Here is a 20,527-nt window from a genome sequence, read left to right as displayed (position 1 = left end):
AACCAAAATATTTTCAGGAACTGGAGGCATTTTGCCAAGAAGAATAGGCATCTATAACACCTTAGACAATTAAGGGCCTCATGCACAATTATGACAAAAGACTGCATGCCATCATTGATGTTATTGGGGGCAATACTTGATATTATGGACTAAAGGTATGCAAACCTTTTGAACAGGGATTATTTTGCGTATAACAATCCAGATTAATATGTGTTATGTGGCTATGTACAAATAAAAACTTAAGAGGGTTAAGATTTTTGATTCTACAGGATTTTGGTGTGTGAGCAATAGGTTGGGGTTTGACACCAGCGACATTCCACATAAGGCCCAGATGTGAGCCTTTTCTAAAATGTTTATTTTTATTTAAGATATGGCTTTGCAGTGCTACAGTCTAGCTGTACATATCTATACACAATTTTTTCTGTTTGACTGACTCTTATGTGGCAGGTAGAGCTGTGGCTGTGTTGAGAACTTGCTTGTTCATCTTCATGCAAGAATCCAGAGGACAACTGCATCTAGGCTGAATGTTTTCAGTATATGTAACGCCCGGCTGCACAGCTTTCATGGGTGACTGTTGCTTTGGCAACACCTTACTAATGATTAGAAGAAGAATGGATAGGGTAAGCTCTCATCAGAAGCAAGAATGGGCCTGCAGGCTGTAGGTGCCCCTCAATTATTTAAGGTGGAGGCTATTTGGTAGTACTTCAAGTACAAAAGGCTACAACGGGGCAGAGATTTGTGATTCCTCAGGAGCTTTCGGTTGCACTATTATAAACATTTGTTTAAATGACATTATTTACATTTACATTATTTACATTATTTACTGTTCAGTGTCAACTGTTCAGTTCCCTTCCTTAGGATATTGTTCCTCTCAAGGTTTCTTCCTCATATCATCTCAGTGAGTTTTTCCTTGCCACCGTCACCTCCGGCTTGTTCATTATATATATATATATATATATATATATATATATATATATATATATATATATATATATATATATATATATATATAGTATTCTCAATTTTAAATTCATATAAATAATAACTTTAAATGTATGTATTTATTTTATTATTTTCATTCTTATTTTAATTAATCAATTAATGTTTCAATAACTTTGTCCAGGGTGAATACTGCTTTGATGCCTGATGACGCCTGAGATAGGCACAGGCTCCCCGTGACCCGAGAAGTTCGGATAAGCGGTAGAAAATGAATGAATGAATGTTTCAATATTTCTGTAAAGCTGCTTTAAGACAATGTGAATTGTTAAAAGTGCTATACAAAAAAAAAAAGAATTGAATTGAATTAAATTTAACTAAATTATTTGTCTACTTACTAGATTAAAACCAGTGTGCTGTTAAAAACTGTGGAACACAGTACCTTAACTGTCATTATTGCATATTCTCCATTTCCTTTTTAGACAAGCCATGCTTCTTCTTAATGCCTTCCAACTCCACCTGATAGTGACAGCCACTGGAGTGCTCTATGCTTTTGAATATACTGTAAAAAAGTGGTTTCTTATTTATTTTATTTATGGTGTTACAAAGAAGTAAAAGTTTGTTTTCTGTTGGTTTAATGGTTTTTTAAATAACACTATAAGATATGTAACTTTGGTTTCATTTGGAAAGTAAGCCACAATCTCTTCTTGCTTGTGAATCTGCTTCACTTTTTAAAACCACATGAAAATAGAATAAATGATGTGGCAAATTATTGTGGAAACAAATCAGCTTTTAAAAACAACCCCTTTATTCTCTGACCCAGTATAAACAAACAGCAGCAAATAAAATAATCTATGTTTTTTACATTTCTAATGGTAAGTACTTTGTTTGAAAGCACCGTAGAGAGAAAGAACGACAGTGAGACAGACAGACGGCGAGCAAGCCAGAAACAGGCAGAAAGATGGCTACGGCACACATACATATATATACACAAATCCCTGGTAACAATAATTCTTATTTCTGCACTCGTGATTGCATGATCGTAAGCCATTCAATCAATACCAAATGAACGGAGATGGAGAAGAATACACCAACATGCAAAGCAACACTTATCCACAATAATAAACAGTTCTTATCTTTTCCATTATGTAAAAAACAAGAACAACTCTTAGGAAACATTAGTTTTTGCTGTTGTTTCCTTAAATATAAACATTCTGAAATATACAAAAAGCATGTTATACATTTTTGTTGATCTTTGTCTCAGAACCATTTAAGTAGCCTACATTTTACTAACCTCCACCTCACAAATATTACAAGCTAGATATTATAAGGAACTGATCCCAAATGGCATTGAAAAAAGAGAACTGAAATGTCAGCAGCAGATTAAGTATAATTTATCTAAATGTGGTCCATGGCCCTTCTACATTATACACTGTATTGCCCTTAAGCCATGGGTAACTGGTACAAGATAGAAAAATAGAAGTGATGGACTAGGAATAATGGACCCAACACCCAAAACAGAAATCCAAAATCCAAGTTGACTAAGCCCCAGCTTTCTACCCAATGCAATACTGTGCAATCTCTCACTGCATTAGCATAGCCTGCTGGGAAACAGCAAATATAAGTTAAGGCTTTTTGAGGACCTGAGGAGTTTAAAAAACATGTGACGAGGCACACAAAAGGCAAACAACAGACAGAACATAGAAATATATGAATAAGATAATAGGAAAGACACACAAACGTCTGAATGTCCAATGTTAACAACAGGCGAACGTCTGCAGATCAAATGGGAAGTAACTGAAGCCAGTGGATAGACAATGGCCTTCAAAGATTGCCGCCTTTATATGCAGCACAGTCAGAATTCTTTCAAACTCCTAGTTATTGACTTTTCCTCTCCTTACCTCCTTCAGAAGAGAATTCAGTGCAAGGACTCACATGGAGTGAATGTTTAGACATCCTGGCCATCTTGGCCACTTAAACATGACCTCAGTGGACTGTGTCATATACATTAATGATAGCCCTCACCAAAGGCTAACACCTCTTGCTGTAATTCAGTCAATAAAGTCTATTTGTTTTGTTTGTTCCAAGAAAAGCAAAGCAAACAAAATAAAAGCTAGTTATGGCATACAAAATATGCATACCATATATATATATATATATATATATATATATATATATATATATATATATATATATATATATATATATATATTCAGTTTTTGAGTACTATCAGCTTTGGTAACAACAAATTCAAGACGAGCCATCCTGTTCCAAACAGCATTGCAAACTGCAAACCCATAATTAGGGCTTTCTTAAGAGTCTCCTTTTTTAAACATATTGTTTCAAGCATTTGGCCTGTGCGCTGCGTCATAAGGATGTCCGGGCTGTGAGGGACAGGGCTATTGTGCTGAGGGCTGAGAGAGTGGATACGCTGGATGCAGATCCAATTGCATTGGGACCTAGAGATGGACAAAGATAACAAGACCATTAAACATCTGTGATGAACTTGACTGACTGCACAAGAAAGAAAAAAAGTCATTAGTCTAGTTACAATTTTATTAATACACACTATTTTGGTGTTTTGTGTTTGAATGACAGAATTTTTCAATGCTTTACACTGAAAAATACTAATTTAATCAAATTTAATCACTTTAATCAAAAACTACACCAAGTTACATATGTAGCCCGGTTCCCTGAAAAGAGAACGAGACGCTGCATCAAGGTTGATGCTAAGGGAACATCAATACCCATGGCACACACTGATCGATGTCTGTGCCAGAAGCCTTGAGAGAGCACTACCAGACTGGGAACAGATTATAAAACCTGATAAAGGTGTGTGGAGAGGACCAGCCTGCTGCAGCACAAATTTCTTCAAGGGGAACACCCCTGACCAGAGAACTGGAAAAGGCAATAACCCTAGTTGAGTGATCAGACTGCCCCATTCTGGTTCTCAAGGCAGTCAAACAACTGCCACAAGCTTGAGCGCCGGACATAAGTTCTCAAGTTGTCAATAAGTTACCAGGTAGAGCAAGTGCAGCCTCCCCTGTTTCACCAACTTGTGGGGTGGAGAACACTAGGCGTGTAGGACGACTGGACACTGGTGTGCAGGATAGGACATGCCAGGTGCAAATTCTAGGCAGGCTGTGGTGACTGACAGGGCCCCTAGAGTCTCCACCACCTCAGATGAAAGACCTGACTCTAGGATCTGGTCCCCCTGAGGTGCCATACCCAAAGCTTCCACATCTCGGGGCGGGGTGTAGGCTTGCCCCATATGCCTGAGAGAGGAGATCGTTCCTAAAAGGATCTCCCATGGAGTGCCGTCTAGGAGGGAGACTAGGTCCACAAGCCAAACTCGATTGGGTCAACGAGGAACCACTAAAAGACAGCTGACTCGATCGTGGTGCACTCTGGCTAGGACTTCTGGAAGCAGAGCTACCTGGGGAAAATCTTACAGGCATAGCCTCAGCCACGTCTGTATCAGGGCATTCAGGCCCAGAGGGGCCAGATGAGAGAGGGAATACCATAGAGGAGAGTGGGTCGACTCCTTGGAGGCAAACAGATCCACTTCTGTTTGGCTGAAAATCTGCCAAATGCAAACCAGCTATGGGTGGAGACAACACTCCCCAGGCCTCAGGACTTGCCATGACAGGAAGTCTTCTTCCCAATTTACATGCCCTGAAATGAAAATCGCACTCAGCAAAAGAAATCTGGTCTTTGCCCAGAGTAGAATTGGCTGCACCAACCTGAACAGAGGGCACGCACACCAACTGCCCTGATGATTGATATAGGAAACCACCGCAGTGCTGTCTGTGTGCAAAGGACACTTGTCTTTGTCCTTTATCCCTGTACTATCTCAGCCATGGAATGGCTTATGTTATGGGCTGTCTGCTTTGTTGCATGGATCGCCACAATTGAGTTCTTTTAGCAAGTCAGCTTGGTAGTCCTGCAAGACCTATGATGTGCAGGGCCACATTAGCTTGGCCTGCTGCCATGTAAACCTTACTCACAAGAGCTGAGGTGGCTCTACATGGCTTAGAAGGAATGACAGACTTCCTCCATGCGGGCAATCTAGGGGAGAGATAGCTCACAAGCATCTCTTCAACCCTACGCATACTCATTATTTTCTAGCTGTAAAAAATAGAAGGGATGGGCTGAATAGGGATTCCCCCAGGACCTCAATACCTTAATATGGAGATCTGGGAGATGACATGTGGCCTGAAGTCAGAAAGCGATTGTCTAGCTTAGAACAGGTGTCACTAACTTCCTCTTTAGACAAATCTAATTCATTTAGCAAAAGAGAGCACTACCGCCTCAAGGAGCTCCTCAAAGGCTACTGATTGCAGTGGCAGATCAGAAGATGCAAGCCCCTCCTTGCTTATATTGAGCTCCTCAGCACCTGATGCGAAAAGAAATATATTTTCTACTGGGGCGGGTAGAAATCGTCACACGAGCTCCCGAATCCAAAATAAAAGAGATCAGAGTCAGCGGAGAGAACAAAAGAAAATGAAGGACCTGTCTCTTGTTTTGCTACCATTAACTCAACCTGTGAGCACATTGGTTGAATATGTCACGCTGCCTCATGCAGACATGGGACCTGAACCACAAGGTGCAGACACTTAGCTAGAAATTATAGACAAGTTTGTTCGGAGTTTACGCAGAGGAAAGTTTGTAAAATGCAAATGGCCAGCTCCCTCAAGTATCGACCGGGCATGCTCCTCTGAAAAATCAAAAAAGCTCAAAGAGAGTACATAGTTGTCCTCCATAATATAGCAGGGGCACATATGCACGCACCTCTTTAAATGCTTTCTTGCCAACATGTCTCTTTTCCCCCCTAGCGCATTCAAATATTATTTTTTTTCCTAGTCTATACAGTCAGGACGAACAGTTGACACTACAGAGTGCTTCCTGAAGACAGCTGAGTAATGTGACATTGATGCCCTTATATTGTTTTTGCTGGCATGTATTCCCTTCGTCACATGTCCTGTCTGAGCCAATAAATTGGCGCGTATTCACACAGAGCTTCAGACAACAAAACTTGCTCAAAGAAGACTCCTATAGCATCAGCCTTAACACAGCATCAATCCTTTTTTAAATAAACTAGACAGGCAAATATAGAAAGTATGTAAAAACACTAGGCATAATTAATTAAATAAATGTGATATAAACAAAATATCACAATAGGGTATGCTATTTGAAATTAAGCTGTAAGATTAATAAATACCTGTATTTTTTCTTTTGTATTCTTTTGTATTAAAAAACTCTTTTAAACCCTAGCACTGTTGAATTCTTTAATATCTAATATTGATTAATTTCATAAAAGGAATGATGTCTTGGACATAAGGTATATAATTCCGCTGTTTCTAATATATTACTACTTCTTTAATAATTATACAATAAAAATAACTGCAATCATTGTAGACTGTTGTAGTTAAGATGAATTAAACTCTACTTTTTGTACTGCTATTGGAAATTCACTCTCTCTCTCTCTCTCTCTCTCTCTCTCTCATTTTCTACCGCTTTATCCGAACTACCTCGGGTCACGGGGAGCCTGTGCCTATCTCAGGCGTCATCGGGCATCAAGGCAGGATACACCCTGGACGGAGTGCCAACCCATCACAGGGCACACACACATGCTCTCATTCACTCACGCAATCACACACTACGAACAATTTTCCAGAGATGTCTTTGGACTGGGGGAGGAAACCGGAGTACCCGGATGAAACCCCCGAGGCACGGGGAGAACATGCGAACTCCGCACACACAAGGCGGAGGCGGGAATTGAACCCCGACCCTGGAGGTGTGAGGCTACCCACTAAGCCACCGTGCCCCCTATTGGAAATTCAACTCCGTGGTAATAGCTATCTGCTTTACACCAACCCATTGTTAATTTATTTTTTTTAAAACAACATCCCCTGTTGTGTTTATTCCTTATTTATTATTAATTACTTATTTAATAATCCAGTTTTACTCTTCATAAGACAAATTGTGATATAAGCATATTTTCCACGAAGCTGGATCTGAATGGAAGTTTTTAAATAATTCTTTCCCTAAAGATATTTTTCTAAAACCACAGGGAAACACATACCAGATATTCTGGGGATTGTGATTTGTTTGCTGCTGCTGCCCTCTCCTCCTTCTCCAAAAGGCTTGATCTGAATGATGTATTCTTCATCTGGAGGCAAAGACAGCTCCACTGATGTGGTGTTGGTCTCCATCACTCTAGGACGACTGTGACGGTTTTGCTTATACAAAACCTAGGACGAATTGCAAAAGTTACTTGGAACCTGAATATTCAGTAAACAAACAATAAAAAAAAATGGCCTTTACATACTATATATATATATATATATATATATATATATATATATATATATATATATATATATATATATATATATATAACTTAAAGATATATTGTTCTAATTATTAGAGCTCACAAGACCTCGATTACAATATGTATCCCCACAAGCATATGAATGAATTTTATTTTAATATATATTGTTAATACTGCTACTAAATGAGATACCTTATATCCCATGACCTCAGATTCATTCTCCAAAGCTTTCACTTGCTCCCAATTCAGTATGATCTTGGAGTTTGATGTGTTCCACATTACCTTTACAGGAGGCTGACTGGGAGCTAAAAACAAACAAAAAATGCTTTTACAGCTTTATGAAAAAAAAAAACCAACAACTTAAAACTGCAAACTGCAGCACATTATACATGACTGGTAATTGTGCAATATTGTATCCAAGAATGCACGTCAGCTCAGATTAATTCATTCATATAATGCAGATTTATTCCTGAAACATTTGTGCTTACGAGGTTTCTTGGTGGTCACATTGACTGCTGCACTTGGAGGTCCAGCTCCAGCTGAATTGTAGGCTCTCACTGTGATATAATATGTCCTGCTTCCTTTTAAACCCTGAATAATAGCAGATGTCCGATTTCCCACTGTCCTTAACACACTAGCCATATCTTCTTTCTCCTTCTTCTCCCAGTACCTCAACTAAAAGAGGGAGATTGAGAGAAAAAGAGAGATAAATACAGAATGACTATATTAAGCCAACTCATAACTGGTCTCCTTTTAGTTTAAAATCAAAAACAAAACATTTAGTTTTAACACATTCCAGAGGTTTCCAATGGGATTCAGGTCTGGAGATTGAGATGGCCATGACAAACTCTTGATGTGGTGGTCCTCCATCTATACCTTGATCCAACCTGACATCCAACACTGTCAGAGCAGAAAGAAGCAAGTTTTCTTCCCGGACAACCTTCTACGTGGCTTGATTCATGTGCCTTCACAAAGATGAATGTGCTCGATTTCAGCCTTGCTGAAGTACCCCAGATCATTTCAAATCCTCCACCAACTTCACAGTGGGTGTGAGGCCTTTACAGGTCTCTGTCTAACCATTAGATGATCAAGTGTTGTGCAAAGGTGAAAATTGGTCTCATTAGAGAGGTTGACCTTATTACAGTCCTCTGGGGCCAATCCTTATGTTCTCTCTTTGCATGACTTCAGCCTTGCCTCTATGAGCCATTTCAAAACATCTTCATCCTGTACTTTACCCCGGGTGCCATTTGGTAGTCTTTTTGTAGGTCCCTTTATGTCATCCTATCGTTGTTAAGTGACATTTGTATGAGTTGGCGGTCATTCCAGTCAATGTAGGGTTGTTTTTGCCCTGTGCCGGTTTGTAGCTTTGTAGTTTCCAATGTCTAGTGCTTGACCTTGTTCATATGAACTGCTGTCTTTGAAATTTAAAGGATATAGGCAACTTGATGCTGACAGTATCCTTCTTCCAGGAAGCCAAAATTGAAACCTTCTTTTCCTCACTCAAAAATATTCTGCATTTGATTAGACTCCAGTTACTTTTGAGGTACTACTACACTGTTTTTGCCATCCAGCTGGTCCAATTGGTAACAACAGCTGTGTTTTTTATACTTATCCTTGTTAAATAAGGTTTGATTCAGATAATCACCCAATTAGTACTTCATTAAGCAGAATGAGCTGTGGCTGTCTTGGAATTCAACAGATACCGGGATGACATGGCTGCCACACATGTAGAGATGCTGGTTTAAAAAAAATTAAAATAGTCTCTTAATTTTTTCCAGAGCTGTATGGTACAGATCATCACACTTCATTCAGATGAATGTCGAATTTGCAAATCAACCTTGCTTTATGGGTGATACACCTAGTCCATTGGTTGATTACATGGAAAAAGGCTTGCTGGAATTGAATATAATGTGCACAGTTGTCTCCAAAATGGACAATTCTTTTGTTTTTGCTATATACTGAAGATGTCTCAGTTACTTAACAAGATAAATATAATGCTGACTAAAAGATTAATTCTTGATTTTTAATATATTGATGGATTAAAAAATTTCAAACATGGTACCATTGTTTGAACACATCCATTTAAGTAATCAAAAATATTGGAATATGTGGAATACAAGTATTTCTTATTGCCCATGTGTGCCATGTTCTACTCATGGTTCATTCCTGGGTTTTGCCTGTGAAGACTGCATTTGATGTTAATAAGGATAAACCAACATGAAGACCAGAGAGCAGTTTATGGGAGAAAAGAAAGACATTGATGGATTGCTTGCAGAGTCATTGTACTAGTATTGAGCATAACCAATACAACAATTTGGAAAGCCCTTTACCAAAATGATGAAAAAAAGCATATGTGCAGAGAAAGAAATTAAGTGCTTATGATTCAAAACATACACACTGAAGCACAGAGGAGGCAATGTAATGTAATATCTTGGGCTCACTAATCTTTAATGAATATGTAATTCATAGTAGATTGTATTCAAAACTACAGTAAGGTCCTGTATGCCAATTTAAAGAGAAATGCATCCGATCAACTTAGGGGGAAACGTCAGCTAGGCAATGACAACACAACAAAGGACTTCATCAGGGGAAATACACTTACACGGGCAAAGTCAATCATGGAACCTTAATTCAATTGAGCATGCATTTCACCTCATGAAGTGGAGAATGAAGAGAAATGCCCGAAATAACAGAAAAGACTAAAACTTCACAAAAATCACAAAAGAAGATGCAATAGTTGTGCAAACATGTGCTTTTACATCAACATTGGATGATGCAAGACCTCTGTGTTTGTTTCTAGTTACTGCTCATCGCTAGTGGAGTTTGAGACTGTTAGATGCAGACCATTTTATTTTGTTTTCTTTGTTCGAGTGTACATTCCCCCACTGATGCTAAGGAGGCACTATATGAGCTCTGTTGAGCTATAAACAATCTGCAGAATGCCCTCCCTGACACACTGTATATTATCATCTGAGATTTCATTCATGCAAATCAGTGCTCCCTAAATTCCTTCAGTATTTGAACTTTGCAACAAGGGGGCAAACGCGCAGGAACTTGTTTACACAAACATCCCCGGCACGTACTGCGTGGAGCCCCGCCCAATATTGCCTACTCAGAACACATCTCTGTCTCCACATCTCTAAATTGTGGCAAGAGGAAAGCCATTGTTGAAAGAAAGCCATAAGAAATTCCATTTGCAGTTTGCAAACATCAAGTGGAAGAAGGTGCTCTGGTCAGATGAGACCAAAATTTAACTTTTTGACCAAAATTCAGAACGTTATGTGTAGCGGAAACCTAACACTGCACATCACCCTGAACACATTATCCCCACCATGAAACATGGTGGTGGCAGAATCATGTTGTGGGGATGCTTTTCTTCAGCAGAGACAGGGAAGCTGGTCAGAGTTGATGGGAAGATGGATGGAGCCAAATACAGGGCAATCGTAGATGAAAACCTGGTCCGCATATTAGATTTGGCAGGACGAGGTTTGCATATTAGATTAGTTTTATGCCCTTCCTGACACCCTTTTCATCCAGGCTTGGGACTCTTCAGTGCCTGGGTGAACTCCCTACATAGGTATTAAACCCATGCCATTGCAATGAGAGCACAGGATCCTGCCACTGGACCACCAAAGATCTTTTAAATTGTTTAAGACATCTAGATGTGTAAATGAAATCTAAAATGATTATCAATCATCTCATATTGATCTTTTGATCTCAAACCCAAATGTCTTCAGTGTATAGTCAAAACAATATAATTTGTTTTGCTGTTTTATTAATTTTGAGGGGGACTGCATATTCTAGTCTGAATTCTAGTGCTCAGGACACATGCTATTTTTTAGGTAGCTTGACAAATATTCTCCATACTTCAGTTAATTTTGTAAGGTTTAATGTACTTTCTTTAATATGCATTACCTTTGCAGCCTTTTGGCAAATTAAAAATGCAGTCAGCAAGCCAAGTATTCCCTGGTCAGATGTATAGTTTAAAAAATCAATAATTCATTACATTTTTTATTACATTAAATAGCATCACTAAAACTCTTAGATTCAGCAACAGCCATATTCAGAGCTAATGGACGAAAATTTTGAAAATGACAGCTCTGCTACAAGCAAACAAAAGACTAGATGTGTCCACATGCAGGATGTTAGTAGATAGAGTATCTGCTGAATTAACATGTATATAGAACTTGACAGCCATCAATACTTGAACTCAGTGAGGATTTAAAGCCTTATTAGTCACTCAGTGTAGCACAAAATAAAGCAGACTATTCAGAAATTTAAACATAGACTTTTCTGATGTGTAAGTATGAAATGAGAAAATGAAAACAGTTGATCATTTACTGTAGTTTGTCTTGTTTGGAAAATTGAGCAAAGCCACATCTCTATTTTGTATGCCAGTACCATAAGCAGCATAATATGCGATTTGGGTTTTACGAAATGTAAATATGTAAACAACGTAAACATATGTAAACATAGCTCATGCATTGAATGCAGAAATTGTAAATGGCAATTAATTAATTATTTACTTAGGACATTGTACGGCAATCCAAACTAGCATCCTATTACATTAGCAAATTGATAGTTTTTTAATGTAGAAGAAGATTTGCTGAGCTTTCTTACTATCCAGGTTATTAGACACATCTACTGTACCTCTACCTTGTATGTGTACACTTATAGACTAGAATCTTTCACAGACCCACAATTTGAGGCTCCTTTTGGTATTTTTCAACACAGCAGTGACACTGAGGTGCTTAAAATCCCAACAAATCTTATGTGCCTGATAAAATATATTTTATACCTTCTTGAGATATAACTAAATATGAATACATTATTCAGATTGCACACTATCGGCAAACTTTCCAGAAAGGTTTATAGGGTGTTTGGTTGAAAATATAGGTGTGTACAGAGATTTGGATACCGTGGGAAACAATAGAAAAGTCACAGAGTGGCAGATTTAAAATGCACCAATGAACAAACAATCAAATATGATGCTGAAAGGACATACAGTGCCACACATTCAACATTAATGTGTGCCAATTGTGATTCAATTTGAGCATCCTAAGTAATTGCTTGGCCAGGTGTAAGTTAGATGTTTGGTTACAAGTTTGTTTACATATTGGGAACAGGGCCAACTGAATTTGTTAGAAAATACTGTCGGCAGGTATAAAAAATTCTAATCTAAAAATAAGTATATATATTTCTAGACCATTTATGTAAATTGTACAATCACTGCAGATTTTCTGCAGTTTCTCAGGCTTAAGTTTTTGACTTAAAATATTACATTTAGTAATTATTCTACTAAGTTATGAAATAAACACACCCTCTTAAAGTTGATATTAGTTGATAGACAGTTTGCTTTTTTTTTTAATTTTAATGAAAAATGCATTAATTACGCCATTACTCCAGCAACAGACATAAGCTGTTCATGCCTGAGTATACTGTATGTGGAAAATCTGTGGCATTCTGAAAAGCAAACTATGAAATAGACAATGAAACTATGAAATGTTATAAATCAAAAGCTTCATTCAGTTTAATTTAGCTCCTATACTTTTTTCAACTCATACTCAGTTATTCATGACAAGGTTTCCTAAGAACTGAATGATCATAATGCATGTTGGGTCTTACAGAGACATGTTTGTGAATTCTGCCAAAAGCACAGAGGCTGGTAATTCTGCACTGCTACTGATATGCTATAGTGCCAACATTAGGTCCTCAAATTAATCATTGCTTTAAATGTTACCTCATAGCCAAGAACACGCCTTCTGTTTGTACTCCATGGAAGGGTTTTCCATGTCACCTCCAACTCTGATGCTGAAAGACTCTGAACCCTTACCCTTGTAGGTGCTCTGGCAGGTTCTGAGACAACAGGAGAAATCATTATTACAGTTTGAGTATAAACAAACAAATAAATAAATATTTTTTTTTAATAAGAGGCAAGGCTGAAGTCAACTTTTTTGTCCTGTTTTTCCCACCCAAAAGCTAATGGTCCTCTGTCACATGACATCTACTAACTGGAGAGGGGGCAACACATTCTTCCTTTAAGACCCAAGAAGCCAACCTCTGCATCTTTTCAAACTGCTGTTCATTCAAAGTTTTGAGTGTCACTGTGATTGCAGAGGTTAGAAAGTATACCATCCCTTCCACCCAAACAGCATATCCAATTTTGCTCTCTTGGATCTCAGCCATGAATGGATGTGGCAGCATTGGAATTCAGAATCACAAGCTCCTGACAGAATGGTTTACCAATTTTATAAATTTAACACCTTTAAGTTTGGGTTTAGAAAAAGAGATCAAGTAGTTGGATTCCATCTCTATATAAAAGGACTATTTTTCTAACTAAAATTTAAAATAATAATAATAATAATAATTTTGCTATTGAAATTGTCTCAGTTACTTTAATAAATGAAATCTAAATGAAAATCTTTAAAATGAATTAAATGATTTATTTTTACATTTTTATACTGTCATCAGGAAGTAACAACAAACTGTGTACCTTCTTCACCTGAGTAGATAGTGACAACTGGCCCAAACGGCCCTTCACCCTTGTTGTTGTAAACGCCCACTTTGACCTGGAACTTGGAGAATGGTTGAATGCTTTCATTTTTGAAGATGTATTTGGAGGCCTCTGCAGAAGGTACAGCAGCCTGCATCCAACCTGTGGCACCATAAGGTCGAAAAGCCACCACATAGCCAAAACCTGGGCCATTCTGAAGTTCCTCAGGAACAGGCTGCAGCACACATGATTTATATGTTAAACAAATCTTGGAGAGGTTCAATACAGAATTATCTATAAGTTGAGAAGCTTCAGCATTTACAGGTCACTCCCTTAAAGTGCCTTACATAAACATTCATATCCCTATTCATATTTTTTATAGTCTTACATACTGGAACTGAAGTGGACGTAATTGGGAACATAGCCGGCAATATTAATGTAAGAGGAAAATATATGGAAAATTATTTACATGTAAATACAATAAAAAATATAAAAGTTATGATTACATATTTACATGACCCTACATTAACTATGGTGCAACCAGATGTCACGTCAGAAGTCACATTAGAGGTAGCATCATTTGCTGATGTGTCACATGATCTCAATATATATACATCTGTTTCAGGATGGCTCCAGAGTTGAAAAAGAACATATCTAAACAAACACCATATTTATGACCAGACTGCTATCAGAATATATTCAGGACAAAGTTCTGTATTATTATCAGGGTTTAGTTATTGAAAATAAATATATACAAAGCAGAACATACCATGGCAAAACCTAAACATTGCTGTTCACCATCAATCTCAATCCAATGGGCAATTATTGCAAAAAGAATGGGCAAAAATATCTGGATAAAGATGTGCAAAGCTGATAAAGTCATAAAAAGGAAGACCTGCATATGATTTCTGGTTCTTTGTTAATTCAAACTTTGTGTTCAAGAGACTTCAAGAGACTTCTCTAAGGGGCTTCTCATGAATTAAATGATGAAATGTAAATGTAATCAGATATTTTTTGGATCTCCTACTGAGAAAATGATAAACAACAATTAAAAAAATCCAGACATCCAGAACCACATGCAAGTGTAATGTGTTGATGGAGAATAACTCAATGGAGAGAAAACAAAAGCTACTGCTTCATTAAAACATGTTTTAAAAAGTCTTTTTTATACATACAGTGCTGGTGGAAAATTAAACAATCTTTTTAAACCATCCTTGACAGATGTGGCTCTCATTTTTGTGCTTAGCTCTTACAAACTAGTACAATATAATATTAATTTGACAGCCAGATGCAGCAAGAAAAATAATATTATCCTTTTAAAAGATTAAAAGCTTTTTTACTTGTCACAGACATTGCTTCTAAGTCTCAACAAAATCATTGTCATGACATACCCAAACACATTTTTATACATACATACATACATACATACATACATACATACATACATACATACATATACATGGTACAGTGGTCATTTTACCTCCCAAGTGATAACTAATTCTGATCTGCTTCCACCACCTCCACTCACATTAGCTGGAGCAACCTTGGGGACTGAAGGAAACAGAAAATACAAATGTACACTTAATAGAATCAAGGGTCTGTCAGTTTAACTATTTGTAAATACTGCTGGTAACATATGTAACTGTGGTTTGTTGTCATCGTATAACTTCTACAGATGATGGAAAACAATTATAAATGATACACAAAACAGCAATGTGTATAAAATATTGGGTATTGTTTCCAGTAAGGTAGCAGAATGTTTAACCAGTTTGAATTGTGTCACTATACAGCTCTGACAAATGAAATGCTCTCATTGAGTTTAGTCTTTGATGGGTCCATTTGGAGGGATTCTGTGCTGCAGTTGAGTGTTTGTGCTGCTTTGATGGTTGATATAGCTGACCATCATACAATTGTCTTAGTGGACCAGCAAAAAGACAATGTCTCAGAACTGGTAAGAAGAACTTCTGTGCCAGGAAATTGACTGCCCTCAGTTTCAGATGATTTATTGATTGATGTGTTCTAATCTGACAGAGGGGGGGATTGGGGGGACTATTCTTGTAGCACAATTTTTTTAGCAAGCAAGTACTTTGACTTATTTTGCTGAGACAAGGACATGTTTCCATTTGTGGCACTTGCGGTTCAGCCATATGCTGATATTCCATTTCAAACAGACTGTAGTTACAGATTGCCTAAAGGGATCACTGCTGTGGATTCCATAAACAGTTCTAGCATCCTTAAACAAAGCCAGAACTGTACATGACTACCAAACTTTTGAATGGCAGGTTGCTAGCATGCTCGGTAAATCTGGCTATATGTCAATAAATTGTGTTTTCTACTTCTGTATTGGGGATCTTTTTTATAGTAAGTTCATAGAAAGACTGAGGAATGCAATGTGTACAAAGAGAGTAATGGTATCCCAGATCATTGATGTGGGCAAATAATCATCCAGATATGGTAGTATCCTGATGCATTAGCAAAAACATCGAGTATAAGGATGACTGGTCATTGGTGGTACTGTATACAGAGGGCCCTTTCATAAAGCATGATTTGTATATTCTCGCCCACTTGACTCTGGTTGCATGAACAGAATTCCGACAACACTGGGTTTACTTTTTAAAAATAATATTAAAAGTCACATAATGAACATACAATATTTTGCCATGTCTTCTCTCAATTCTCTCTTTATGTTACAATAAGCAAAAAGTGACTGAAAAAGCAAGGTTAATCAACTAACCAACACAATATAGGTGCATATAGCCACTGTAAGTGGGATGTTTACACAAAGCTAGTATGGATGTTTAAATCACTTACGTGTATCTTTGGTCCTTACTTGCTTGGAGGGTTTGCTGGGCTCACCTGTACCCAGTGCATTGATTCCCACCACTCGAAACTCATACTCCACCCAAGGGCTGAGCTCGATTACTGTAGCTGTTAGCCGGCGACCTCCTACTTCTTCTGGCACTGGAAATAAAACACACATGCATTCAGGGAAGAAAAAATCTTGAGTGGTACTCAATGGATTTCAGTTTTCATTATACACACAAAAAATAAAAAATCTACAAACAAAACAATCCATTGTTTGCTTAACATTGGTAAACTGGGAATAGACACGGCATGCTACATTTATCTTTAGATCAGTGAATAGTAAAAAAGCTGCTAGTAACAAAGCTTCAGGTCAAAAGTAAGATAAATAATAATGTTTGATTAATGATTAGGGTTTATTTTAAATAGGCCAGTATCCAAACTGAAACTTGTTTACAACATTGTTGTTTTATTCTTTCCTTTATTCCTTTTTGGCTGAAGCCTTAGCATAAGAATAACAAAGTCTAGCATTGTACACTAACATTAAGCTTAAAATAAATCAGAAATCATTGTATATGTATATTTCAACTGCACATTTCACACCTGTAAATGTGTACATACAATTTCGTCTATACTGTATGTCATTCTATTACACTGTGGAGCTTCTGTCACTAAAACAAATTTATCGCATGTGAAAACATGTCTGGCAATAAAGCTGATTTTGATTCTGGTTCTGAAAAACACAATAAACATTTTTCTTCTTATACTTTCGGCTTTTCCAATTAGGGGTCGCCACAGCGAATCATCTGTTTCCACCTAACTCCATCCTCTGCATACTCTACTCTCGCATTACTTAACTTCATGTCCTCTTTTAACACATCCATATATCTTATCTTTGGACTTTGTATTGACCTCTTACCTTGAAGCTCCAACAGCTTTCTACTAATATAACCACACTCCCTCCTCTGTACATGTCCAAACAATCTCAATCTAGCCTCTCTGACCTTGGCCCCACAACAGCCAAACTGAGCTGTCCCTCTGATGTGCTCATTCTTAATCCTGTCCATCTTCATCACTCTTAAAATGAACCTCAACTTCCTCTCTGCTACCTCCATCTCTGCCTCATTTCTGTTCCTCACTGTTACAGTCTCTAAGCTATACATCAAATCTGGTCTCACTGTCTTGTACACCTTTCCTTTGATTCTTGCTGACAATCTTGTCACACAACACTCCTGATAATTTTCCCCACCACTCCAACCCACCTGCACTCTCCTCTTCGCCACTTTCCCACACTCCCCGTCGTACTGGACGGTTGACCACATAACTCCAGAACCATCTTGACCTCAGCCCTGTAGTCTCACTGTTCTACACCAATTCAATTCAATTCAAATTTTATATTTATTTGTATAGCGCTTTTAACAATGGCCATTGTCTTAATGCAGCTTTACAGAACATAAGAAATATGATACAAAAAGTTTAATACTATACATAGGTTAATATTAAGATTAATACAAAAAAGGGTTAATATAAAAAATCAAGATTGATATTAGACTTATTTAAATGTGTTTATATTTATGCTCAATGAGCAAGCCTGAGGTCAATATACATTGAGATCCTTTATTTCTTAATCATGTACTATTAGTATGCTTACTTCACTGCAGGAGAGAAGAGGGGAAAAACGTGTGCTAATTTGATCAGATGCATTCTGATTCAGAGCCTTACCTGTGGCGACAGCTTGCCATCCCAGTGAGAAGGGGGTTCTAGCCTGTATTGTGTAGGCGTTAATTGGACTGTGATTATCAGGACCAGGCTTCCAAGAGAGAGTGGCTGTAGTATCAGTGAGCTCTTCCACATGGATGCTGGTAGGGGGGCCAGGGGGACCTGAAGAAATATTACACACATATACACTCATGCCCACAATACTGTCTCGTGGCTTTATTAACAACAGGGTAAATCACAGGAGATTAACTAGTAAAACTGTTTAGAGGTTTTTTGACTTTAATTACACAGCTTGGTGACAGTTTCCTTTTCTGATTAGCCTGTGTATATGTGGCATTATTGTTACAACTGTTGTGCAAGCAGTACCTAAATCAAAGTGCATGTGGTAGGAGTTAAAGTTACAGCTAAATATTAACAAAAATTGTAACTAAACTTTGGTATGCAATAAATAACTAAATTTACTATATTTATCTTCAGGCAGCAAAAATTTGGAAATGGTTAAAAGTAATCTAACATCTTTAGTGTCTAATCGGCTTTTCTAAGTACGTATTGATTTATTAGCACATAAGTCCTAAATTAGGAGTAAAGCTAAACTCTCTGCAGGAGTAGAATTAGTCCTCTGTGATATAATAATATGTCATATGTTTAAATGGCACCTCTGACGATCAGGTCCGTGGCAACAGAGCTGCTGTCCACCTTGGTCTGCACGGCACATGTGTACTTCCCTGCATGTTTCATCTGAATATTCCGAATCATAATGTCTCCAGAAGAATGCTGAAGACAGATAGTAAGATCAATTAGGGATTATGGTCACTTTTTTCTCCATATTTATTCAGTCCCAGAGAAACACAAAAACAATTTTGTTAATAACAAGTATCCCTGCTTTGGCACAAACGTAAGCTTCTTGTACACAGCACTTGGTACCAAAGAAATGAAGAAACAGAATTAAATGTATGTAGTAAGTAAAGGTCGGATAAGCGATAGAAAATGAATGAGTGAGTGAGTGAGTAGTAAGTAAAGGCACCTGGTCTGGTCTTGTTGAGATGTTTGAGCTCATATCTGGATACCTTATTAGAAATTATATTGCTTGAATTAGTAAAAAAAAAAAAAAAACTTGCATTGGTTTACTACTAATAGGGATTAAAAACAACCTGTTTTAAGAAACCATGTGTTTTAAAAAGTGTTTTCCTTTTTTTTTTAATCTATTTTTACAACTGATCACTGTGACAGTGTCAGACAAGAACAAGCATCCAAGGGTTTAATAGGCACAAACTTACAATGTACAGCTGAAGTCTGAAAAATGAAAATGAAAGAAATGTCAGTTTGGGTGAGTCTGTGCTCACTGTAACCTCAGATTCCTGTTCTTGGCTGACAATAGTGGAAACTAATATGGTCTTCTGCTGTTGTTTATCATTCACATTCAAGGTTTTGTGCATACTGAGTTACTTTCCTGCTCACCACAGTTGTGAAGAGTAATGATTTAAATTACTATATACTTCCTGCCAGCTCAAAACAATATTGACAGTTGTCTCTGATCTCTCATGTCAACAGTATTTTATTTTGCAGACCTCCAGCTCACAGGATTTTTTTTTGCAGCGTTCTATGTAAACTTTAGAGATTGTAGATTGTGCTGGTGTGACAAGATAATTGTTTTTATCAGATGTTCCTAATAAAAGGTGTGTAGCATCAGTTCTCCAATGATTCTCTATATGGCTACTGTAGTTCCAAAGTCATTGACATCCATGATTTAATCTGCTTTGGATTTCACAATGATGAAAACCTCAATGATGAATCACAAATGGCAAAACTGGTCACACAAAGAAAATGGATGTATGAAAAATTAATGAAATATGAATAAAAGCATGTGGCTTAATCATTAATTAACACATTTGAACTTGTCAGTGTCGGGGCATAATGATGAAAATCTCTGATAATAGCTTCTTTTAGAATTGCCTTAATCTCAGTTGGTTTTCAGAGCAATACTCAAAACTGCACTTGATGTTTTACAAATTTAATAATGTGCTTTTTCAATTCATTTTGTTTAAATGTTCAATAAAGTCTTCTTGACTTGACTAAATGTAGTGAAACTACATTATAACTTGGAAATGTAGCACTCATTTTAAGGTGAATGTATCATGGCAGATTTGCTAGTGGTTAATTAAGTACAGGAAGATCAACAGGATACACCCTCCCAGTTAAGCAGGTAGTGCATAAACGTTCCCCATATATAAATCTAGACAAAC

General features: G+C 37.4%; 1 protein-coding gene across 4 annotated transcripts in view; it reads right to left on the bottom strand.

The window, feature by feature from the left end:
• Window positions 1–1,721: 1,721 nt before the first annotated feature.
• The window catches only part of cntn4 (contactin 4), a 146,525-nt gene continuing 127,719 nt past the window's right edge, over window positions 1,722–20,527 (bottom strand). For 3 of the 4 annotated variants that reach the window (XM_047813838.1, XM_027147176.2, XM_047813839.1), the window contains 10 exons: window positions 18,941–19,058; window positions 18,288–18,446; window positions 16,575–16,724; window positions 15,244–15,314; window positions 13,764–13,998; window positions 13,011–13,126; window positions 7,759–7,945; window positions 7,463–7,575; window positions 7,022–7,190; window positions 1,722–3,395 (listed from right to left, as the gene is read on the bottom strand). In XM_047813838.1, the coding sequence (XP_047669794.1) occupies window positions 3,304–3,395; window positions 7,022–7,190; window positions 7,463–7,575; window positions 7,759–7,945; window positions 13,011–13,126; window positions 13,764–13,998; window positions 15,244–15,314; window positions 16,575–16,724; window positions 18,288–18,446; window positions 18,941–19,058 (1,410 nt within the window). In that variant the 3' untranslated portion in view covers window positions 1,722–3,303. The remainder of the gene's footprint in view (window positions 3,396–7,021; window positions 7,191–7,462; window positions 7,576–7,758; window positions 7,946–13,010; window positions 13,127–13,763; window positions 13,999–15,243; window positions 15,315–16,574; window positions 16,725–18,287; window positions 18,447–18,940; window positions 19,059–20,527) is intronic. The other variant, XM_027147177.2, reaches the window with a different exon arrangement.

Source organism: Tachysurus fulvidraco, chromosome 5, assembly GCF_022655615.1.
Source record: "Tachysurus fulvidraco isolate hzauxx_2018 chromosome 5, HZAU_PFXX_2.0, whole genome shotgun sequence".
Lineage (NCBI taxonomy): Eukaryota > Metazoa > Chordata > Actinopteri > Siluriformes > Bagridae > Tachysurus > Tachysurus fulvidraco.
Note: the sequence above shows the minus strand (reverse complement) of the source record. Positions and strands in the feature narration are given on the sequence as shown.